Here is a 24,995-nt window from a genome sequence, read left to right as displayed (position 1 = left end):
TTTAATGAAGCAAAAGTTTATTTATTAATAGTTCAGAATTTACTGCAGTCACATAGTGACTGCAAAGTTGCTGGTAATTGAATTAACAATTTTTTAGATTTTTATAAAAATTCAATTATTATAAAAAAAATATAATATTAAAATTTGCAGTTACTTGACGATTTTTTATTTTTTTTAGCAATTAAATTTGTTTCGAAAAATTATTATTTTTAAAAAATTGCATTATTAATTTATTTAAATTTCCGAATGTCAATTTTTTTTGTCATAATTTAATTGTTTAAAAAATTCTTAAAATGATCATGATATTAAATTTAGCTATCACAATTTTTGTATTTTCTTTTAAATATCGATTGTGTTTAAAAAAAATTATTTTCAACGAATTGCAATTTTAGTTTATCAAAATTTCTAATTTCCAATCTTTTTTGCTGTTATTTTTATTTGTTAAAATTATTATTAAAATTATAAAATTATATTTTATAAAATATCTGCTAAATTAATTTTCATTTCAAAAATTTCATGATACTCAAATCACCTCTGAGACCTGAGATTTTTTTTCATTTTTCTTACAAATCATTAATTAAATAATTATATAATTAAAAAAAAAAAATAAATATCATAACAATTCATAAAAATTAAGTTAGCTAAAATTAAAAATTATTTTGAATTAAAAAAATTATTACAAAAAAAAAAAAATTTTTATTTGTAAAAAACTAAAAAAACTATTAGTACAATTAAAAAAAAAAAAATATTTTTTATTACTAATTTAATAATAGAAACAAAATTAAAAAAGTCGGCTAACTTTATTACAATTCCCAATTAAATTACTGATAATTTTAATCAATGAACGCCATATTGATCAAACATGAACCAATGACTAGCTTGGTTTACTGGTAACTTAGCAACATCGGATGTTGGTAGTAAAATATATTCCTTAGTAAGTTCCGTGTTATTCCGCTTGTCTCCAGTTCTATCTAGACGAATTAGACAATACCAAAACTGAAAACCTCGCCGTCCGCCATTGAAATATAAGTGACGCCATCAATTCGCTCTTCATTAATTCTCAGTCCATTTGCAATAATTACCACGTTTATACATCTGTAAAAATCAGTTTTATTAATTCTACAAAAAATGAGTGACATTGAGGTAAGATTTTTTTTTTTTACAAGTCTTTTAATAAATAAATTACAAAATTAAAATTAGCTAACCATAAAATAAAAAATTTTTCATTTCCTCACAGCAAAACTATTGATTCTCTAATGTATGCTCATATTTTATTTTTAGTTTTCAATTATCATTTATTTCTATCCTTACAAATTAAAAATCAATTATTTTTTTAATAAAAAAATTTTTTTTTAATTATTTAAAATTTTTTTTTTAATTATTTAATTAAAAAAATTTTTTTTAATTTTTTAGCCAAAATAGTTTTTTATAATAATTTATTTCTATCTTTACAAATTCTAAAAATTAATTTTTTTTTTAATAAAAAAAAAATTATTTTATTTATTTTTTTTTAAAATTCTTTAATTGAAAAATTTTTTTAAATTTTTTAGCCAAAATAGTTTTTTATTATAATTTATTTCTATCTTTACAAATTCTAAAAATTAATTTTTTTTTTATTAAAAAAAAAAATTATTTTATTTATTTTTTTTTTAATTTTTTAATTAAAAAAATTTTTTTTTAATTTTTTAGCCAAAATAGTTTTCAATTATAATTTATTTCTATCTTTACAAAGTCAAAAAAATTACTTTTTTTTATTAAAAAAAAAATTATTTTATTTATTTTTTTTTATTAAAAAAAAAATTATTTTATTTATTTTTTTTTAAATTCTTTAATTGAAAAAATTTTTTTTAATTTTTTAGCCAAAATAGTTTTTTATTATAATTTATTTCTATCTTTACAAATTCTAAAAATTAATTTTTTTTTTATTAAAAAAAAAATTATTATTTTATTTATTTTTTTTTAAATTCTTTAATTAAAAAAATTTTTTTTAATTTTTTAGCCTAAATAGTTTTCAATTATAATTTATTTCTATCTTTACAAAGTCAAAAAAATTATTTTCTTTTATTAAAAAAAAAATTACTTTTTTTTATTAAAAAAAAAAATTATTATTTTTTTATTAAAAAAAAATTATTATTTTTTTATTAAAAAAAAAAATTATTTTTTTATTAAAAAAAAAAATTAATTTTTTTTAAATTCTTTAATTAAAAATTTTTTTTTTAATTTTTTAGCCAAAATTAGAAATTTATTTTTATTTATAATTTATATTTTATATTTACAGCACAGTGGGAGTCGTAGCGCTAGTCCTCGCCGACCCCGAACAGCAGATGGAGGTATTCGTGATTCCCGATCACGATCCAGATCGCGTAAGTCAAGGGAGCGGAAAGAACGACCGGTTAAGGAGTACTCGCGGTCACGAAGTCGCTCTGTATCACGTGGACGTAAACCATATCGCAATACCAAATATGCAGCCGGAAGAAGTCGCAGTCGCAGCCGATCACCCTACCGTGGAGGTGACGGACGGTATTCTCGCAGTCGATCACGCTCTTACTCAAGATCGCGCTATTCCCGTGAACGAGATCGCAATATTTACCGGTCACACTCACGCAGCCCCATGTCTTCGAGACGCCGACACGTCGGCAATCGCGACAATCCTTGTCCTTCACGCTGTCTAGGAGTTTTTGGGCTGTCTATTTACACTACTGAGCTGCAAATTCATCATATTTTTTCTAAGTATGGACCAGTTGAACGGGTTGAAGTTGTTATCGATGCTAAGGTTAGTTATTTTTTATTTTTATTAATTATTCTAAAGTTAGCCGATATTTTTAATTTTTTTATTTATTAAATTATAACTAAAAATATTGTAATTATAGTTTTTCAAGTTTTTTAGTAATTTTTCAATGTCGGCTAACTTAATTTTCATTTATTTATAATACTAAATAATTTATTTACTAAAATAAATAATAAATTAATACTAAATAATTTATTTTCAATACTAAAGTTAGTTGATGTTTTTAATTTTTTTATTTATTAAATTTTAACTAAAAAATATTTTTTTTTAATTTCACTTATAGTTTTTCAAGTTTTTTAATAATGAAAAATTTTTTTTTATTATTCTTTAACAATTTTGTCATTAAAAAAAAATTCTAAGGATTTTTAGATGTCGACTAACTAATTTTCATTTTTATTTAACTTGGTCTATATTTAATAATACTAAAGTTAGCTCACGATTAAAATTTTTTTTTATTTATTAAATTATAACCAAAAAATATTTTTAAAAAATTGCACATAGTTTTTTTAATTTTTAATTAATGAAAATTTTTTTTTTATTATTTTTTAATAATTTTGTCATTAAAAAAAAATTCTAAGGATTTTTAGATGTCGACTATCTAATTTTCATTTTTATTTAACTTGGTCTTTATTTATTAGTTATCTTTTGCATTGTTTAATTTCAGAGTAAGTAAATATTTTTTTTAAAAAATTGTAGAAAATTTTAAAAATTATCCATGTATTTTTATAATTGTAATTTAATTGTTAAAAAAAAATCAAAAATTGTTGAATTTAATCGTCAGCTCATTTCAGTATTATAAATTATAAGTACAAATTAAAAAAAATATTTTTTTCACAATAATTGATCTGTTATAACAATTTTGAGTTTGATGTTTGTTAATTAAAATATCATAAAAATTATTTATAGTACTTCAAAATTAGTAGAGATACTGAAATTAACAGACATTTCATGATTTTGACACATAAAATTAATTATTTGACAAAAATTTTGCAAGTTGAGAATTAATTTGATTTTATTTAAAAAATAAATATAAAATAGTTTAAAAAATGGCACGCATGATTTTTTATAATTCCTACGTGCGGAATTATTAAAAAAAAAAAATTTATTTTTTATTATAATTAACTCGGCAAATAATTTCTAAATATTATCAAAGGTTTGTTAATTTCATCGTAGTAAATTATAAAAAAAATTATATTTAAGTTAACAGAAATTTGACAACTTTTTAGGAATTAAAAAAAAAAAAAATGATCTAAAATACTAAAATCTTTTAAAAATATTTTTCACATGATAATCATATAATTTTTTGTTAACAATGTTCATAATTAAAATTTAATTACAATTTGTGTCCTATTCTTCATAAAAAAATTAAGTTAAAAAATTTTCAAATTAAAATTAGCTTAAAACTTTTAGTATTTTATTCCTGAAAATTATATCTGGCAATTTTTTTAATTTACAAAAACTTTTAAAAAATAATTTTAATTGTTAATTCATTTATTTACTTATTTAATTTGTAAGTCGCTTTAGGACTACTAGGTTATTGGCGACTTTGGTTTTACAAAAAATTAAAGCATTTTATAACATAGAAAGAAAAAAAAATTGTTAATTTAGTTAGACTTAAAATAAAAAATTAGAAAAACGGTAGACCCTGAAGGCCATCCGTGCAACTTCCCGCTAATTCCATACCTAAGTGCATAGAACTGCACTAATGACGTTTTTGAGCTCTTCGAGCTCAAAAAAACAATTTATGTGTTATTTTGAGCTCTTTGAGCTCAAAAGTCTGATAGAAGTATCATAGAACAATATTTTTAAAATTTTCAAACCGCACTAACTTTTAAATGAATCAACCGATTTTCACGCGGTTGGCAGTATTTGACGAAATTTTTTTAGTTTCATGAAGAATCTTCAAGTTTGAATTGATAAAACTAGAAAATTTGGAGTAATTCCAAAAAAAACACTTTTTTTGGTTTTCTTTCGTTCATGATATTTCTTGAACGAATTGACCAATTTTGACCGGCTTGACGGCGATCGACGTAATTATTTCATGCTAATAGCTGATTAGTTTTTGAAATCGATCAGTGCAGTCGTTTAAAAGTTATTCCAAAAAATGTCGGAGTTATGTTAAAAAAACACTTGTTTCCAAATATTTTATCGAGGATATCTCTCAAACCAATCAACCAATTTCCACGTTTTTGGCGGCGCGGTTTTTTAAGCTCTGAAATTATTCTATATCATCAAAAACGATCCGAGAAGAAATGACGGTTATGTCAAAAAAACACTTTTCGGTTTTCTTTCGTTCACGATATCTCTCGAACGAATCAACCGATTTTGACCGGATTAGCGACGATCTGCGTGGTTTTTCAAGCTTAAGGGCGGATTAGTTTTTGAAGTTGATCGATAGAGCCGTTTAAAAGATATTCCAAAAAAATCACTTTCAAAAATGATTTTTTTTGAGATTTTTCAAAATTTATCGGTCCGAATCGGTTCAAATTCTCAGGAAATCTATGTTTGAGGAAACTCTTTAGAACGCCGTTTGGTACGTTCCGATCGGTTCAGTCGTTCAAAAGTTATAAGCGAGTCACATAGTCACACACACGCACACGCGAAGTTAAAAATTAATTAGATAAAATTTGAATGATAAAAATACAAGAGCCATTGAAATTTTATCTAAGTTTTTCTATTATTATTCCAGCATTTTCTTTAGTCTGGTACATAAAATCGCTAAAGATTTAGAACAAGTACTCATACAGCTTATGTACTATGTTAAAGGCCTTTAGCAACATTCAAATTTATTTTAACCAAATTAATTATAAATCTAAATAGAAAAAAAAAAAATTTATATAAATTTTAAAACAATTTTGTATAATTACAGACTGGCCGATCACGAGGATTCTGTTTTGTATATTTCAAATCAAGTGAAGACGCAAAAGTGGCAAAAGAGCAATGTTCTGGAATGGAGATAGACGGCCGACGAATAAGAGTTGACTTTTCAATTACACAACGAGCACACACCCCCACACCCGGAATTTACATGGGAAAACCTACATACTTGCATGACAGAGGTTGGAATGGACCTCGACGCCGAGAGTAAGTTCAAATTTTATAACTAATAGAATAAAATTTTATTTATTGGCATTTTGAATTTTAAACAATTAAAATGTTCAATAATTGAAACAAATTTTATCACGTCAGAAGTTCTAACCACAGAAGCAGTTACCGTCGCTCGCCGAGTCCATACTACAACCGCCGGAGACCACGTTATGATCGTTCACGGTCACGCTCCTACTCACCACGTAAGTCTGATCATTCCATGTTTCCAAAATCACCTTATCGCATGTAGATATATGGTCTACAAAATCCTGAGAGCTCGGATTCTAATACCGGATTTATAATTATTATTTTAATTAAATCTTGTATGATTATTATTAAATTATTAATTTGTTAAAAAAAAATTATAAATTTAAATGTCAATACAGGCCATATGTCTACGTAATTTCGGAGCATATAATTATCCTGGTAATTTAAGATTAAAAAATGAGAGAGTAAATGTTAAAAATGGTCTCAGTAATTATTTTTTAGCGGTAGAAAAATTAAAGTCCTATTACGAGAGTGTACGGGTATTCAAAAACAATCACAGTTTTTTTGTTGCTTAATTAATTTCAGGTCGATATTAAAGTGAGTCGAGTTGCGATGCGAGTGGGCCAGGTGTATCGGAAGCCATTTATCTGTCTTGAGCCTTTGACCCTTCTTATTTCTTCTATACTAGCGGGAGGGTCAAAATGACTTAATAAAAAAAAAAAATAAATGAATAACAATATTCAATAAACAAAGATAATTAATATAAAAAATATTAAATAAAATATTGCATTATGTTTTTATATCTGACTAAGCTCGAATTATTATTGTGGGCTTTTAAATTAATCTGTCAGAAAATTTACCTTTTCATTTTTCTATTACGAAAAATATATATATATATATATATATATATATATATATATATATATATATATATATATATATATATATATATATATATATATTTTAAAGATTGTTTTAATGTGTATCGTGTTACTTACAATTAGGACGTCAATAAAAAAAATATAATTATTTAGTAGCAACCCTGCAGTCACTATGTGACTTGTGTAACTTGTAAACTATAAAAACTTAAAATTTTGGTTTATTATATAATGAATTTTGTTAAATTGCACTGTACTTTCTTAAACATTGACGTTTTTAAAAATATAAGCTCATACCGATGTTACACTCGTCAAGAGCTTTCGTTTGAGTACCCACATGCATTTTTGATATATTTTTCATATATACATATATGTAATATATATAAATATATGAAATATATGAAAAATCGATGTGGGTACTGAAATGAAAGGTCTCGATGAGTGTAATGTTGGAGTGAGCTTATATATTTGAAAATATCAATAGTTGACAAGATACAAGGTCATTTTTTAATTATCGACATTTTTAAAAACATAAGCTCATTTTGATGTTACACTCATCGAGACCTTTTATTTGAGTACCCACATGGCATTTTTTATGTATTTTGTATATATGCTACTATGAAATATATAAATATATAAAATATATGAAAAATTGATGTGGGTACTCAAATGAAAGGTCTCAATGAGTGTAATATCAGGATGAACTTATATCTTTAAAAATGTCAGTAGTTGACGAAATGCAAGGTCATTTTTTAATTATTGATATTTTTAAAGATGTAAGCTCATCCTGATGTTACGTTTATCAAGAGCTTTCATTTGAGTACTTACACACATTTTGATATATTTTTCATATATTTATATATATTTGTCAATATATGAAATATATGAAAAATTTATGCGGGTACTCAAATAAAAGGTCTTGATAAGTACAACATCGGGATTAGCTTATATCTTTAAAAATCTCAATAGTTGACAAAATACAAGGTCGTTTTTTAGTTATTAACATTTTTAAAAATATAAGCTCATTTCGATGTTACAATCATCGAGACCTTTCATTTGAGTACCTACATGGCTTTTTTTATATATTTTATATATATGGTATTTGTGAAATATATAAATATACAAAATATATGAAAAATTGATGTGGGTACTCAAATGAAAGGTCTCGGTGAGTTTAACATCGGGATGAGCTTATATTTTAAAAATGTCAATATTTCACAAGATACAAAGTATTTTCTTAATTATCGACATTTTTAAAGATATAAACTCATTTTGAAGTTACACTCATCGAGACCTTTCATTTGAGTACCTACATGGCTTTTTTTATATATTTTATATATATGGTATTTGTGAAATATATAAATATACAAAATATATGAAAAATTGATGTGGGTACTCAAATGAAAGGTCTCAATGAGTGTAATATCAGGATGAACTTATATCTTTAAAAATGTCAGTAGTTGACGAAATGCAAGGTCATTTTTTAATTATGTATCTTAAGATAGAGCCTATCAAAATTTTTATTACTGTGTTTCATTAAAAAAAAATTTGTAAATTTATTATTTACAATTAGTCATGGCAATATTTAATTTTCTATTATTTAATCTTCGTTAAAAACGTCCTTATTGTATTAGCGCGATATAAATCCAAATCTTAAGACTTGTAATTGTTTTTTTTGTTCATATGTTTAGATTTGGTAATTAAAATTTTCTGATTAATATAAATTATTTAATAAGACCAATTCACCTTCGTTTTTATAAGGGGAGGGTAATAAGGTAAATAAATGTGGTATTTTTAAATAGTTTATAAAAAATAAGTCAACAAAATTAATCTTTTAATTTAATAAAAAATAATAATATTAATATTAATACTAGTAATAATAATTATTATTAAAAGAATAAATAAAAATAAATAAAAAACTAAGAGCGAATGTAAGTTCTCTAACATGTTTGTTTGTTTATAAGGTTTTGAATCAAGAGGTATTGGATGATAGAGGGAAGTTTGAAGTTAAGAAAAAAAAAGGTAGTGAAAAAAATAACAGAGATTTGAAAAGAGAAAGAGACCGAAGAAACTTGTTTATAAATTAAATATATATGTCAATATATATATATCAATATATAAATGAAAAAAAATAATAAAAAAATTGATGAAGAATGTTTACTCGGAAAAAACTCTTACTCAAATTTTCAAGATCTCAAGGGGTTTAATCTCGCGCTGACAAAGAATATGATCCAATCCCGTTCACTTAAAGAACAACTAAGAACTGCGAAGGGTGTCTCGAGGCTTTACTTGAAAAACGAAGAGTCCACGGGATTGTTAGTGGTCAATCATCAAGATAAAATACAAACGGAAAATACGCATCAAGCTCCCCAGATCCAAGAATATAATAATACTGGAGACTTTGAATAATTATTTTGAATAAAGTTTTTTACGAAAGAAAATCGGATAAAATAGTTAAGGGGCCGTACCGGGGATATTTTGTTCAAGCAAAAAATTATTTTATTATCAAGATTATCAAATCATCGGATAGAAATGTTTCGTTTTAATTACATCTTTAAAGTCATTAATTGATCATATTCTTTATCAATATTTCATTAAATTTATCCTCGATAGAAAAATATTTAAAATAAAATTTACAATTTTAAATTAGCTTTTATTATTATTAATCTCTTCTGTCCCTCCACCATCCTAACACCTCCTTTCCTGTGTAAATTTTTTTTTTATTGCTTTCACAGGAACTTTTTTATGACACTGAAGTTTACTGACATTTTTTAGTAATCTTTTAAAAATTTAATTATTAAAAAAAATTTTACTGAAAATTTTACATTTGAAAATTATAAAAAAATTTTTTTATTGTAATTTTTTATAAAAATTAAAAATTGTCAGCTGACTAGAATTATATCATGACACTGAAGTTAATTTATGTAAAAGATTTTTTATAAAAATAAAAAAAAATTTTTTCAAAAATTTCACATGTGAAAATTATAAAAAATTATTTGTGGAAATTTTAGAATTTTTTTTATTGTAATTTAATTTTTTATAAAAATTAAAAATTTTCAGTGTTATTATAAAACACTGGTTAAAATTGATGTAAAAAATTACTTATAAACATAAAATTATTATATAAATTATTTTATTTAAAAGTTTCACATGTGAAAATTGAAAAGAATTTTTTTTTATTGCAATTGATTTTTTATAAATATGAAGAAAAATTGACTTCAGTACGTTTATATGTAAACACTTAGATTAATTAACATTACAAATTTTTTAATAATTTTATAAAAATTAAATCACTATAACTTCAATGTAATTAAAAACTTCCATTTATGAAAATTAAAATTAGTTTTAAAATTAAAATTTAGTTTTATTTATAATAGCCATTATTGAATAAATAAATTAATAATTATTTAATTGTTTAATGTATACTTCCTTGTTTTAGTTTATTTAATTTTCTTCTTTGTTTTTTTTTTTTTATTATTAATTATTAATAACATAAATTATTGTAAATTGTAATAATTTTAATAATCTTAAAATTTGTATACAAAAATATTTGAATAAATTAGTTCATTAAAGAGGGCGCCACTTGACAGTTTCATTTTTCATCCGTAGATGTGTAGATATATTTATACGTCAATAAATGACAGTCTTCGGCTATACTTTGGCTATTTTCTGTTTTCACTCTAAATCTATTTTTTACGTAAATAAAACTATTAATTTTAATAATCTATTCAAATTATATTTGGAGTTTTTTACTGTCATATGTATAAATATATTTACCTGTAACAAACTTAAATTTAAGATAGGTTAAAAATCTCATAATGTTGTCAAGCATTGTTAAAGAGCACCAAAATAAACAAGCTGCTAAGAAAGAATCACAAGGTATAAATTATTAATTATTAATTATTATTAATAAATAATAAAATTATTAATGAAAATTAATTCAGCAAATATTTGATAATTTTAAGAATTGTAACAAATAAATTATGGCAAAAAAAAATGAAAAAATTTGACATGTAGAAATTTTAAAAAATTATAAAAGCAATTTTTAAAAAACAATTTTTTGTTAAATAAAATTAAAAAAATTATTAAGTGATTGCTAACTTAAATTTCAATTATTAATGAAAATTAATTTAGCAAATATTTAATAACTTTTGCAACAAATGAATTATGGCAAAAAAAAATAAAATTGACATGTAGAAATTTTCAAAAATTAAAAATGCAATTTTTTAAAATAATTTTTCTAAAGAAATATTTTTTTTTGTTAAACAAAATTAAAAAATTATCAAATTGTTGCTAGTTCAATTTTATAATTATTATGATACTGAAATTGAGAGACATCTTATAATTTTTAGAACTTTTATAATAAGAACAATTTATTTTTAAAATTGTTTATTATAAAATTGTAAATACAATTTTTAAAAAATAATTTATAGACCTGGTTTATTTTTAAGGAAAAAATGAAAAAATTAACAAGTGTCTGCTAATTTCAGTATCATAGATAATTATTGAATTAATTTTAATAATTCGCGTTACTAATGCCAGAAGGTCGCATCTCAACATCTACGCCCTTCTCGCTCTGCAGAGCCAAAAGGGCATGATAATAAAGTTAGCAGATATTTAATAATTTTAAGATTTTTTTTTAACAAATAAATTATGGCAAAAAAAAATATTTAAAAAATTGACATGTAGAAATTTTAAAAAATTAGAATCGCAATTTTTTTAAAATAATTTTTTAGAATTAATTCAATTGTTCAAATAAAACTAAAAATTAATCAAGTGACAGCTATCTTTAATGTCATCAAAAGGGCGTATAAAAAAATTTTTTTTCACTTCAACTAACCTAAAAATGTTTATAACATTTAGATCTGTAAGAAAAGTGAATAAAAAATTTTTTTTTGTATGCGCTATTTTGGCTCTAAGACAAAAAAATTCTAAAGCCATAAGGGCGTATCATTTTTTTTAATCATAATTAATTATTAGCCTTTACAAAAAAAGAAAAGTTATAACACTAGTTAAAAAAAACAAAAATATCAATTTAGCTCGGCACGACTCCGGTGCCGTCTCCATTATCATTATCTTCTGCTTCTAAAAGTAAAAAAATTAGGAAAACGGTTGACCCTGAAGGCCATCCCTGCAACTTCCCGCCAATTCCATACTTAGGCGCTTAAAATTGCACCAATGACGTTTTTGAGCTCTTCGAGCTCAAAAATACAATTTATGGGTTATTTTGAGCTCTCCGAGCTCAAAGAGATTGCTTTCCTATGCTTAAAAGCTCTTCGAGCTCAAAAGTCTGATAGGGATTTGGTGACACTATTTTTTGAATTTTTAAACCGCAATAACTTTTGAATGAATAAACCGATTTTCACGCGGTTGGCAGCATTTGACGCAGTTTTTCAAGCCTCACAAAGAATCTTAAATTTTGAATTGATCGCGCTAGGAATTTTGGAGTTATTCCGAAATAACACTTTTTTCGGTTTTCTTTCGTTCACGATATCTCTCGAACGAATCAACCGATTTTGACCGGACTGGTGGCGATCGACGTAGTTTTTTGAGGTTAAGAGCTGATTAGTTTTTGGAATTGAACCTTTAAGCCGTTTAAAAGTTATTCCAAAAAAACCACATTTGAAAAAATTTTTTTTTTCAGTTTTTTGAAGATTTCTCAAAATCTATTGATCTGAATCGGTCCGAATAGTTTTCAAAATCTAAGTTTAGTCAAGCCCTTTCGAATGGCACCAACTTCGATGAAATCAGTCAAGCTGTTCAAAAGTTATAAGCGGTTCACATACTTTCACACACACACACACACACACACATACAGACACCGTGACAACCTCGCGGGGATAGTCAGGGAAGCTTTCTGTGACCTTCAAACGTCGAGATCTGATGAAAACTCGATTTTTGCAAAACGGGGTGAAAACAATAACTTCCCGATTTTTGAAAATCTTCGATTTTCTTAGCGGGAAGTTAAAATAATAAATATGGGGCATTCCATGCCAAATTGACCACTTTTAAACCTGACCCTTTTCGATTTTTTTGAAATTTTGGTATCTTTCTTTACCCTACTGAAAACAATTTTCAAAATTTTTTCAAATTTTTTTACCCAACCAAAAAAAAGTTACGAGTTATTTAAAACAGAAAGCTTTTTTTTTTTTAAATAACCATAACTTTTTTGAAATTTAACTTATTAGGATGATTTTTTTTTGAAATGTTTCTTTTTAAATGTACTTTTTAGAAAAAAAAAAAAAAATAAAAATAATAATTCGCATTCATATTCAACGTTTTTTTTGAAAATTTTGGGAAAAAACGAAAATTTCGGGATGATTGACATTTTTGATTTTCGATTTTTTTCTCATTTTTCGATTTTCGATTTTTATCCAAACAGAATGTTATTGTTATTTTGGTTTTTTTAAAATTCAAATCCATATTTTTTTTGAATAAAATCAGTTGAAAAGTTATTATTTTTACCGGTGTTATAACTTTTTTTTTTTAAGGCTAATAATTAATTATGATTAAAAAAAATTATACGCCCTTTTGGCTTTAAAATTTTTTTGTCTTAGAGCCAAAAGGGCGTATACAAAAAAAAATTTTTAACTTCCCGCTAAGAAAATCTCAGATTTTCAAAAATCGCCATTCGAAAGGGCTTGTCCAAACTTAGATTTCGAGAAATCTAAAAAAAACTGTAAAAAAAAGTTTTTTCAAAAGTGGTTTTTTTGGAATAACTTTCGAACGGCTTTATCGATTAACTCCAAAAACTACTCAGCTCTTAACCTTGAAAAACCACGTCGATCGCCGCCAATTCAGTCAAAATCGATTGATTCATTCGAGAGATATCGTGCAGGAAAGAAAACTTAAAAAAGTGTTTTTTCGGAATTACTCCGAAATTTCTAGTTTGATCAATTTAAACTTAAAAATTTTTTAAAAGGTTTAAAAAAACTGCGTCGAATGCCGCCAACCGCGTAAAAATCGGTTCATTCATTCAAAAGTTATTGCGGTTTGAAAACTCAAAAAATAGTGTTTTATCAATGTTAAAAAAACAATAGCTGGAGAGTCAGTTTTATAGGTTAATTTTATTGACAATTATTACAAAATTAACAATAAGTTTAAGTTAGAGAACACACAATCTTTTAGATCACAGTTTCGTTTTATGAAATCAATGAGTCACTCAAATGGTTAAAATAGTGGTTAGACACCGTAAACCCAAAGGAGAAGAGGTGCTGGATCTGTTGATTAGGAATAGACTTCTAGAAGGTGTTCAAGGGGAGCCTGCAGGTGCACCTTACAAGGTGATGACCAGCCGGGCCAGCAGGTACGATGATTTTCTCTGAGGGTACCACAAGGAAGATTGTAGGTCACCTAACAGGGTGAAAAGAAGTACCCAGCCTTGAACACGATGATTTTCTTGTCTAGAAGTCGCCAAAGAAGATGCTTTTCGATTAGGTTATAAACACGCTGACTTAGATGATTTTCTCACACTCAGAATAACAAGATTTTACTTGTAGACAAGTTCGTTGCAGTGAAAGACTTTTATCTTAGCTTGATATCACGATGTGAATAGTAAGCGTTTGAAATGAAGACTGACTCGCAGCGCCGGATGGACTGGCTTATATACTTGACTGGCGGGATTCTCGAATTTTCAGCTGAAATTCTCTCGATTGAGTTGGAGAGAACTCTTTTTGATAAATTCACTTTCCAGATTAACAAAAATGAATGATTTTGATACAAAATGAATTTTTACTTTATTTTAACTCTTTTGATTATTAATTAATCGATTTTTAATTAATATTTAGCCAAATTAAGAATTTTGATCTAGACTTTTCTTTTACGAGATGTTTCTAGGCGCAGACGCGAGTAAGGCTCAGGCGCGAGCGCGAGCTAAGCGACAGCGCCAATGTTGTTGTTTAGAGTACTCATAACGATCAATAGGTGGCGCCACATATTTAATAATTTTGAATTATAACCAACAATTTTGAATTATATCTTTATTTTTAAACATTTTCCGCCCGCCTTTGTTAAATTGATTTAACAAACTATTGTTAATGAATTGGTAAGATTCTTAATTTAGTGACAGGTCTTTCAAAGGTACTCGTAGCCGTTTTTACAGTAACTACTCGAACGTGGCCATCCTTACCGGGGTGAACCTTGATGATACGTCCTAGAGGCCATTTTGTTGGTGGATATCTTTCATCCGTAATGAGAACTAGTGACCCTGGTTTGATTTCAGGCATTGGTTGATTCCATTTGTAAATCGGTTGATACTTTTGAAGATATTCTTTAGACCACTTAGTCCAAAAATCATCAGTCATGCGTCGCAGAAGCTGCCATCGAGAAAGACGAGATATTTGAATATCTTCTAAAGAAGGTTCAGGTACAATATTTAGTGGTCCCTCCTATAAGAAAATGACCAGGAGTTAGCACGGAAAGATCATCAGGATCTTCAGTGAGCGAACATAGAGGCCTTGAGTTCAAAACAGCTTCAACTTGAGTCAGGAAGGTACTCATTTCTTCATAAGTTAGTTGTTGTTCTCCTATTACTCTACAAAGATGGTGTTTTGTTGATCTCACTCCAGATTCCCACTTTCCACCGAAATGAGGAGCAGAAGGAGGATTAAACAACCATTGAGTACCGTCATTGGCGAGGAGTGAAGCTAGCTTACCAAGCTGTTTTGATGTTGAAGAAAAGAGGTTTCGAAGTTCCGAGTCCGCTCCTCTGAGATTGGTTCCACAATCGCTTCTCAATGTTGCACAAATCCCACGTCTGGCAGTAAACCGTTTATAAGCTGCTATAAAGGCATTAGTTGTATAATCGGTGACAAGTTCTAGATGAATAGCTGACGTAGATTCACAGACAAATAAGGCAATGTATGCTTTATATTCACGAGCATTGCGTCCTCTCCAAGTTTTTAGCATGAATGGTCCAGCATAGTCAACACCGGTATGCAAAAAGGGACGAGAAGGAGTAACTCGATGAATTGGTAATTGACCCATTAGTTGTTGGCTCTTGATTTGTCGGAATCTTGCACATCTTACACAGTTCCAGATTGCTGATTTGACTGAAGTTCTTCCTCAATAATCCAGAATTCATCTAGAATAAAGGATAAAAGTCTTTTGGATTCCTCCATGAAGAGTTTTTTGATGAGCTTTATCAATGATCATCTTAGTCAGTGGAGAATTTCGTGGAAGAATAGCTGGATGTTTGGCACCAAATGGCAAGTGAGATGACTCTAATCTTCCTCCTACTCGAAGAATCCCTTGTGAATCGATAAAAGGTGTTAATCTTACTAGAGGATTAGAGTTGGACAGATGTTCTCCTCTGGATAGTTGTTTGATTTCTTGATTGAAGGCATGTTGTTGCGTTATCTTGACCCAGTAGAATTTAGCGTCGTTTAATTCTTGTACAGTGATTGGCTCAGTTTTAAGATTTGCTGCTTTCTTCCGTAATCTTAGAATGAATCTTCTACAAAGGGCAGTGATACGAAGTAGTCGAGTTAAATTATGATAAATGCGATTTAGTTGATCAAATGGTTTCGGTGTTGTTCTCCGAAGAAACTCTTCAATTGACATAGGTATAAGTTTGGTTGTCATTACTTTAATTGGACGTTCTTCCAGATTATCGTTGATCGTTGGAATTGTTGAACCATTAGGCCATGATGATGATGACTGCTTTAACCATTCAGGACCAAACCACCAAATAGAATGCTTGAATAACTGAGTTGGAGTTAATCCACGTGTAGCGCAGTCAGCAGGATTTTCTTTACCTGGTACAAAATGCCATTTTGCTGCGGGAAGAGTTTCTTGGATAAAGCAAACTCTGTTATGAATAAATTCTTTCCAACGAGATGGATGATTATTTATCCAAGTATGTGTGATTGCGGAATCCGTCCAAAGATGAACTTGAGGTTTCTTTATTTCAAACTTTTGAAGAACGTGATGAACTAATTTTGTTAGTAGTACAGCAGCTGATAGTTCTAGTCGAGGGATCGTTAGCCTCTTGATAGGAGCTACCTTGGTCTTCGAGCACAATAACACAGTCTGAGTTTTTTCATTTGGATCTTTTGATAAGACGTAAATGACAGCAGCGAGAGCTTGCTGAGATGCATCACAAAATCCATGAATTTCACAAGGATTACTGCGTGATGTTTGAAGCCAGCGAGGAATTGACATCTGATTCATCTCTTGGAAACTCTGAATCAAATCTTTCCATTGATTTGAAAGAACTGCAGATAGTGGATCATCCCAGTCCAGCTGATTCGTCCAGAGTAGTTGAATAAAGATCTTTGCCGTGATTACTACCGGAGCCAGAAGTCCAAGTGGGTCGAAGAATCTAGCAATGGTTGATAGGATTGTCCGTTTTGTAATTTTTGAATAAGCAGGAATATTCCATGTAAACTGGAACTTATCAGTAATCGGACTCCAATTCATGCCAAGAGCATGTACAACTGTACTTTTATCAATTGTTACTGAAGAAGCCAGAAGTTGATCCGCAGATGAGATTGATTGAAGAGTTGAAGGTTCATTGCTTATCCATTTCTTAAGAGGGAAACCGCCCGCCATGCAGAGATTGTTTACTTGTTTCACCGTTTCTTGTGCTTCTTGAATGGAATCTTCACCACCGAAAACATCGTCAACGTATCGGCCTTTTGTTAGAGTTGATATAGCCAGAGGGTACTTTTGTCCTTCATCTTCAACTAGTTGCTGCATAACTCGTAAAGCTAGAAAGGGAGCACAAAGCCATCCCATAAGTGACAGTCATTAGTTGATAAATAATTAATTCATCCTTTTCGTTTTTCCACAAAATTCTCTGGAGATCCCAATCATTTGGATGGACCATGATTTGTCTGTACATCTTCTCAATATCCGAGACGAAGACATATTTAAAGAACCGGAATCGTAAGAGTACATCGATTAGTTCAGTTTGTAGCTTAGGTCCAGTGTGAAGAATGTCATTTAAAGATAACCCACTTGAAGTCTTACAAGATGCATTGAAGACCACTCGCAATTTAGTTGTTAGACTTTGTTCTCGTATTACTCCGTGATGAGGTAAGTAATAGCTGTGCTTAGGCTCAGCAGTAGACTTAGATACCAATCTCATATGTTGTAGTCGTTGATATTCATCCATGAATCCATGATAAGCTATCCGCAATGATGAGTCTTTCAGGAATCGCTTAGATAAAGTAAATAACATACGATGTGCTGCACTCTTTGATTCTCCAAGAGATTCGACCGGCTTTTTAAATGGTAATCTGACGATATAGCGGCCAGTATTATCTCGAGAATGTGTTTCCTTGAAATGATCTTCACATTCTTGGTCATTTGGGGTTAAAGAAGATTTATTGCTTACAGGAATATCATCGAGCTTCCAAAATCTTTGTATAAGTTCGTAGAGTTCTTCATCAACAGAAGTGTGAAAACACTGTATTGAAGAAGTAGAAGAATTTCCAGTGGGACCAAAAAGGATCCATCCGAAGATCGTTGATTGAGCCGTAGGAGAGTTATTTGGTCCCTTTCGTAGTCCTTCAAGACAAATTTGACCATAATAATCTGCTCCAATGATAACATCAATTTTACCAGGTTGATTGTAGCTAGGGTCGGCTAGTTGAAGTTGTTGAAAATGACTCCAATTTGCAGATGACGTAGCTTGAATCCTTGCTGTTAACTTAGGAAGAACATGAGCTTGAATATTTACTTGTTGAGATGACTTGAAGTGAGGTCGTAATGTAACTGATACCAGACCTTGAGTTCTTCCGGCATTTACCGCGCCGATTCCATGTAATTCGAATATTACTGGTTTCCTTTTAAGATGAAGCTGCTGAACTAATCTTTTAGATATAAAAGATACTTGAGACCCAGGATCAATCAATGCTCTTGCTTGGACTTGATATCCTTGTTCCGAAACGACTGCGACTTGAGCAGTGGCGAGCAGAGTTTGATTAGCTGTTGAAGTTGAATAAGATGTTAAATTGGCTTGAACATTTGGTGTTGAATCTGCTTCATCTCTATGGATAGCTGTATGATGTCTTTTTCCGCAATTCATACACCTTCTTGTCGAAGTACACTTGTTGACTAGATGATTTCTCAAGCAATTATAACATAACTTCTTGTCTTTGATAATTGCCAATTTTTCTCAAGTGGTTTATTAGCAAACTCTGGACATTTAGCTGTATAATGATCTGCGGAGCAAATTGAACATTTTTTGAAATTACTTGGATCTCCAGATGCATGATGAACCGTAGTTACTCTTGGATTATGCTGAGACCCAGGCTTTCTTGATTTTTCGACTGCTTGGAGAGTTAGTAATCGACTCATCAGAAACTCTATGAACTGTTTCCAAGTTGGAGGATCTTTGGTAGAACCTAGATGGAGTTCCCATGCCTTGACAGATTCTGAATCCAGACGTTGAACCGTAATAAACACCAAGAAATCATCCCAAGTGTTAACTGGTCGTCCAAGTGTCTCTAAAGTTCGATAGATTTGTGTAATTGTAGAATAGAGACCTTCCATTTCCACAGCTGATTCTTTTGTCATCCTCTTCATGGTAATTAATGATTGAAGCGCTGAATTTACCAACAACCGCTTATTTTCGTAGAATGAAACTAGCGCATCCCATGCTTTTTGAAAATTATCAGTTGTTAAGGCTGTATTCTTTAAAAAATCCGCTGCTGGACCAGTAAGACTCTGCTTGAGATAATGAAGCTTCCATATGATGGATAAAGAATTATTGTTGAGAACCATGGAGGTGAACAGATCCTTGAATTGCAGCCATTCAGATGGATTACCATTAAACTTTGGTAGATCAAGATTTGGTAGACGAGGACCGAAATGATGAACCGGTAATTCCGTATTCGTGACTGACGATGCTCTGCTCTCAGCCTGTCGTAGCTGATAATACAAGGTGTTCATCTTTTCCAATGCTTCTAGGTATGCATCATAGGTAATTCGGTAGAGATTGTCCTGGAGATAAGGGAGCCTTAATACCTTTCGCTTCTTATGATCACTTAACTTTCTCATAGCAATTTTAATTGCATCATGAGTAGCTGAGAATTTGTTCCAGGTGTCACGCAAAGCAGTTTTCCTAGCCTCCACACGTTGAAGCGAAATATTTTCTTCCCCGACACGAGTTAAGTTTGTGGTGGCCTCGTTGATGATTTTGATGAGCTCCATCTGCTCATCAATATGATTCTTGATATGACTGACTCTCATCTTGACACTGTTTCACTTGAAACCACGCTCTGCTACCAAAAAATGTTAAAAAACAATAGCTGGAGAGTCAGTTTTATAGGTTAATTTTATTGACAATTATTACAAAATTAACAATAAGTTTAAGTTAGAGAACACACAATCTTTTAGATCACAGTTTCGTTTTATGAAATCAATGAGTCACTCAAATGGTTAAAATAGTGGTTAGACACCGTAAACCCAAAGGAGAAGAGGTGCTGGATCTGTTGATTAGGAATAGACTTCTAGAAGGTGTTCAAGGGAGCCTGCAGGTGCACCTTACAAGGTGATGACCAGCCGGGCCTTGGGTACGATGATTTTCTCTGAGGGGTACCACAAGGAAGCTTGTAGGTCACCTAACAGGGTGAAAAGAAGTACCGAGCCTTGAACACGATGATTTTCTTGTCTAGAAGTCGCCAAAGAAGATGCTTTTCGATTAGGTTATAAACACGCTGACTTAGATGATTTTCTCACACTCAGAATAACAAGATTTTACTTGTAGACAAGTTCGTTGCAGTGAAAGACTTTTATCTTAGCTTGATATCACGATGTGAATAGTAAGCGTTTGAAATGAAGACTGACTCGCAGCGCCGGATGGACTGGCTTATATACTTGACTGGCGGGATTCTCGAATTTTCAGCTGAAATTCTCTCGATTGAGTTGGAGAGAACTCTTTTTGATAAATTCACTTTCCAGATTAACAAAATGAATGATTTTGATACAAAATGAATTTTACTTTATTTTAACTCTTTTGATTATTAATTAATCGATTTTTAATTAATATTTAGCCAAATTAAGAATTTTGATCTAGACTTTTCTTTTACGAGATGTTTCTAGGCGCAGACGCGAGTAAAGGCGCAGGCGCGAGCGCGAGCTAAGCGACAGCGCCAATGTTGTTGTTTAGAGTACTCATAACGATCAATAGGTGGCGCCACATATTTAATAATTTTGAATTATAACCAACAATTTTGAATTATATCTTTATTTTTAAACAATCAAACTTTTATTAGACTTCTAAGCTCGAAGAGCTCAAAAGCATAGAAATGTTATCTGTTTGAGCTCGGAGAGCTCAAAACAACACATAAGCTGTATTTTTGAGCTCGAAGAGCGCTCAAAAACGGCATAAGTGCAATTTTAAGCATCCAGGTATGGAATTAGCGGGAAGTTGCAGGGATGGCCTTCAGGTTCAACCGTTTTCCTAATTTTTTTATTCACTTTTCTTACAGATCTGAATGTTATAAACATTTTTAGGCCGGTTGGAGGAAAAAAATTTTTTTATACGCCTTTTTGGCTCTGCAGAGCCAGAAGGGCGTAGATGTTGAGATGCGCCCTTCTGGCATTAGTAACGCGTATTATCTTTAAATATTAGAACAAAAACGCAAAGAAGCGGTTCGAGCAGCTAATAACTTAACACAAGCATTGGTTGATCATCTGAATGTTCGGTAATTATTTATGAAACTTAGATTAATGTTAATTTAATTAAATTATTTAATTGATATTGACTGAAAATGTATTTTATTGATTAGTGTTGCACAGGCATATTTAAACCAGCGAAAATTAGATGCCGAAGCTAAACAACTGCAACAATCAGCAACGGCATTTGCAAAACAAACACATTTATGGTTGAATTTAGTCGAATCATTTTCAAGTGCACTGAAAGAAATTGGTGATGCAGAAAATTGGGCACAGAGTATTGAAGGTGATATGAGAACGATAGCTACCGCTTTGGAGTACTCTTACAAAGGTTAATTTAATCATTTTTAACCATTTTTTAATATTATTCAACAATCAATACTGATGAACATTTCTTAAATAGTAGTTAGGTCCCGCAATTCATGTGTTACCAATAAATTTATGAATAAGGTAAAAGACCCAATACCGGAACGATTTGAAAATTATTATTTTATATTTTATCTCGTACTCAATCAAATTAAACAAACTTTTCTTTATTAGAAACCTCAATCTTTTTTTTACATAATAAAATATGAATGAAACTTTAAATTATATTGGAAATATTGAAAAAAAATGTTAATGATGTCAATAGTCTTAGATTTCTGACTTATCAAGGTCTCTTAATGGTTTTGCTAAGAAATCACTCGATGATCTTAAGCTCATAGAAACCTAATGGAAATACTTTTCACTAAAATTTTTTTTTATGTATTAATACAAATAATAAGAATTCGATGCAATTAATTGATAATACAAAATAGACCCTATTGTTATTTAAAATTTACTGTTCGTCTATTGGTACACCCGAAATGAGCTAATACCCAGTATCGGAACAGTCAGCCATATTGATATTATTTATTGACATTTACGATATATACTGTGTTGATTGTTTACATCAAGCACAACAACAAAAGTTTTTGGGTAATAACATTTAAAACAAAAAGTAATTTTATTATAAAAATTGTTTCAAATATTCGTAAATTTTAACTTGAAGAACAGAAGCAAATTTCTGTTTTGAAATTTTCTTTTTTACATAAGTGTCGTCAAGTATAACCACGAATCGTTTATTTTTTTTTTTTTGATTTTTAGTAAAAATTTATTTGATTTTTTAATATTAAATAATTATTGTTAGTTTCACTATGCATACATGTCATTTGAGTTCTGAATTAACTGCTTAATTTTTTATAGGTAGTAGTAGGATTGTAACGTCCACGTTTTCAAAATTATAAATATCAATAACTAATTTGTCCCCGGCTCGAAATTTGCTCGCCGGAGTCCAGGGTCATAAACGGGGATCACATTATCAATAACAAAATATAAACAAAACACTTCATTTTAAATAAATCAAAGAAAAAGGAAACCTCTTTATTGGCCTGATCATGTTAATAAACGATATAAACAATATAATCAAATTAAACAATATAAACAATACATTAGAACACTCTTTTCACATATATTCGCGGTTCAAAATCAAGAAACAATATAAGCAGTGCCGTCAAATTATCGGATCTTCTGAAAAATTATCGTACGCACAAAAAAAAATTTTAAACTTAAGTTCTTGACTAAATTTACATAGTTTAAATTTTTTTTATGCCAAAATATTTTCATTTAAAATTCGGACATAAATTTACTCTTGAAAAATATTTACAAAAAAAATGTTTCTTCATGAAATGAAATCAAATAAAAAAATAATCAATTTTATATATTGATTCATATTAATTTATTAAACATTAGCATAACAAAATAAACTGTGTAGGGCGATAGTAGGGCACCCGCGGGGTGCTGCATACTTCGAGCAGGTAATAAATGAAAGTTAACCCGCATGGATAAGAATGAAAATCAAACATATCGAAAATTATCGTACAATTACCGTACAAGACTCATTTTATCGTAACTTTTCGTCACATAATCAAAGTCGGATGTACGATCGTATAATGCTTCAAATTATGTGACGTTTACGATAATTATGTGACGGATGGGAACACTGCGGGGAGTAGCACTTTCATCCGGTCGGTTCACGATACTTACCTGGGCCTTGGTCAGACTCCAGGTAGAGTATCATCCTCTAGAATTACTTGGTGAAGAATATTCGCCCGAGTAATTCTCCCGAGAAAGAATTGCTTCCTTATCAAGCCAAATTTTGGCGTTTATCATTTTTCCCCCAACTCTCTTGTAACGAACCGGAATGGTCGTTTTAGACACCTGTCCGGTGTCCTCGAACTAGCATTCAAAAATAATTATTTATTATTTTAATCGCAATTTCCTTCATTTTCTATCCATTCGTCTCGCCAAATTCTAAGTTTTTATTTTCGAAACTCAATTCTTTATTATTTTAATCGTAATTTCCTTCATTTTCTATCCATTCGTTTCGTCAAATTCACAATTCTTTATTATTTTAATCGCAATTTCCTTCATTATATATCCATTCGTTGATTTTCCATACTAAATTGTCCTCGGGACTTATAAAATCTTCGCTTACCTAAATTATTTCTTACAAAATAATAATCGTCATTTCTTTCATTTTATATCCATTCATCGCTTTCCCATACTAAATCTTGTTCGGAACTTAGAATAATTTTCCCAGTCTTTTAATTTCTTTTACAATTAATTCGCTCGGCTTCGTAATAATTTCTCACACGCTTAATTTCTTAATTTTAATCATACCTTCGGTAACAATAATATAAAATTATTAACTAAATAAATACAATAATTAAATAATAATCGCCGCACTAATAACAATAATTGTTTCCATTAATTTTTAAGTAATTAATAAAAAATAAACTAAAATACTCAAATACAAAAAGTAAAATTTGGGTCATAGGATGCCGAAAGTTAAGTCGAAGATAACATTTTATAAATTAGTTTTATAAATTCAGAAAAATTCACATAAAGTATTATGATTTGTTAATTAATTATTTAATTAATCCAGCTTACGAAAAGCGGACTCTTTAGATTAAAAAAATTAGTTTTATTTATCGTTCCGGTATTGGGTCAACCATATTCCGGTATTGGGACTAGGCATTTAAGGTGTTCCGATACTGGGTCTTTTAGACTTTTTCAAAAAACATGTTTGTTTTTTAAATTAAATTCGACAAAATTGATAAATTTAATTATTTTCGTGTAACTACATGTTTATTCTATATGATTGGATGAATTATTATTACTAATGAACCATTTGAATATTTTCTAAGTAATAAAAACGTTTTGTACCCTTCGTCGTTTCGGTATTGAGTCTTTTACCTTAATATCTTTCAATTTTTTTTTTTTTAGCCAGCCAAGATGCCCATGGATCGAATGTTAATTGATTAAAATATATTTATTATAAAAAAAGAATTGTATATATTATAAATTAATGATTAATTAAATAACTTCTCGATTTTTTGAAAATCATTGATATTTTCATAGCAAGAAGTTAAAAAAAATATAATAAATTATGTCATAAATATTGTTCAATTGATTGTTTTAACGCCCTTGACCCATTGATTTAAACCAAAAATCTTTTTTTTTTATTCATTTAATTAACTCCATCCGAAATTAATAATAGTTTTGATTTAGAATAATAATAATGTTCATTATGGTGATCATTACGGCGA

General features: G+C 29.0%; 2 protein-coding genes across 8 annotated transcripts; both read left to right on the top strand.

Annotated features, from left to right (window-relative positions):
* The first annotated feature begins 959 nt into the window (after positions 1-959).
* On the top strand, positions 960-9,027 carry LOC123270523 (transformer-2 protein homolog alpha). Of its 6 annotated transcripts, none has more exons than XM_044736621.1 (5): positions 961-1,143; positions 2,279-2,773; positions 5,658-5,872; positions 5,993-6,078; positions 8,706-9,027. In XM_044736621.1, the coding sequence occupies exons 1-5, from the start codon at positions 1,129-1,131 to the stop codon at positions 8,729-8,731; spliced, it is 837 nt and encodes a 278-aa protein (XP_044592556.1). In that variant the 5' UTR covers positions 961-1,128; the 3' UTR covers positions 8,732-9,027. The 6 variants fall into 6 exon arrangements, with proteins under 6 accessions (XP_044592553.1, XP_044592556.1, XP_044592552.1 ...); XM_044736619.1 differs by having other exon boundaries at positions 962-1,143; positions 5,978-6,078; XM_044736622.1 differs by lacking the exon at positions 8,706-9,027 and adding an exon at positions 6,449-6,655 and having other exon boundaries at positions 962-1,143.
* A 1,351-nt stretch (positions 9,028-10,378) lies between these two features.
* Positions 10,379-24,794, top strand: LOC123270598 (biogenesis of lysosome-related organelles complex 1 subunit 1). Of its 2 annotated transcripts, none has more exons than XM_044736723.1 (4): positions 10,379-10,620; positions 21,323-21,395; positions 21,480-21,697; positions 24,673-24,794. In XM_044736723.1, the coding sequence occupies exons 1-4, from the start codon at positions 10,560-10,562 to the stop codon at positions 24,705-24,707; spliced, it is 387 nt and encodes a 128-aa protein (XP_044592658.1). In that variant the 5' UTR covers positions 10,379-10,559; the 3' UTR covers positions 24,708-24,794. The 2 variants fall into 2 exon arrangements, with proteins under 2 accessions (XP_044592658.1, XP_044592659.1); XM_044736724.1 differs by having other exon boundaries at positions 10,546-10,620; positions 24,677-24,733.
* The last annotated feature ends 201 nt before the right edge of the window (positions 24,795-24,995 follow it).

Source organism: Cotesia glomerata, linkage group LG8 (genome assembly GCF_020080835.1).
Source record: "Cotesia glomerata isolate CgM1 linkage group LG8, MPM_Cglom_v2.3, whole genome shotgun sequence".
Taxonomy (NCBI): Eukaryota; Metazoa; Arthropoda; class Insecta; order Hymenoptera; family Braconidae; genus Cotesia; species Cotesia glomerata.
Note: the sequence above shows the minus strand (reverse complement) of the source record. Positions and strands in the feature narration are given on the sequence as shown.

What these genes read in the sequence shown, in the direction of transcription:
- LOC123270598 (XM_044736723.1), top strand. Translation starts at nt 10,560, where the DNA reads ATGTTGTCAAGCATTGTTAAAGAGCACCAAAATAAACAAGCTGCTAAG. An exon ending in TGCTAAGAAAGAATCACAAG is followed by an intron (nt 10,621 to 21,322) that starts GTATAAATTATT and finishes TTTAAATATTAG; the next exon opens with AACAAAAACGCAAAGAAGCG. An exon ending in TTTGGAGTACTCTTACAAAG is followed by an intron (nt 21,698 to 24,672) that starts GTTAATTTAATC and finishes TTTTTTTTTTAG; the next exon opens with CCAGCCAAGATGCCCATGGA.
- LOC123270523 (XM_044736617.1), top strand. An exon ending in AAGTTGTTATCGATGCTAAG is followed by an intron (nt 2,774 to 5,657) that starts GTTAGTTATTTT and finishes GTATAATTACAG; the next exon opens with ACTGGCCGATCACGAGGATT. An exon ending in AATGGACCTCGACGCCGAGA is followed by an intron (nt 5,873 to 5,977) that starts GTAAGTTCAAAT and finishes TTATCACGTCAG; the next exon opens with AAGTTCTAACCACAGAAGCA.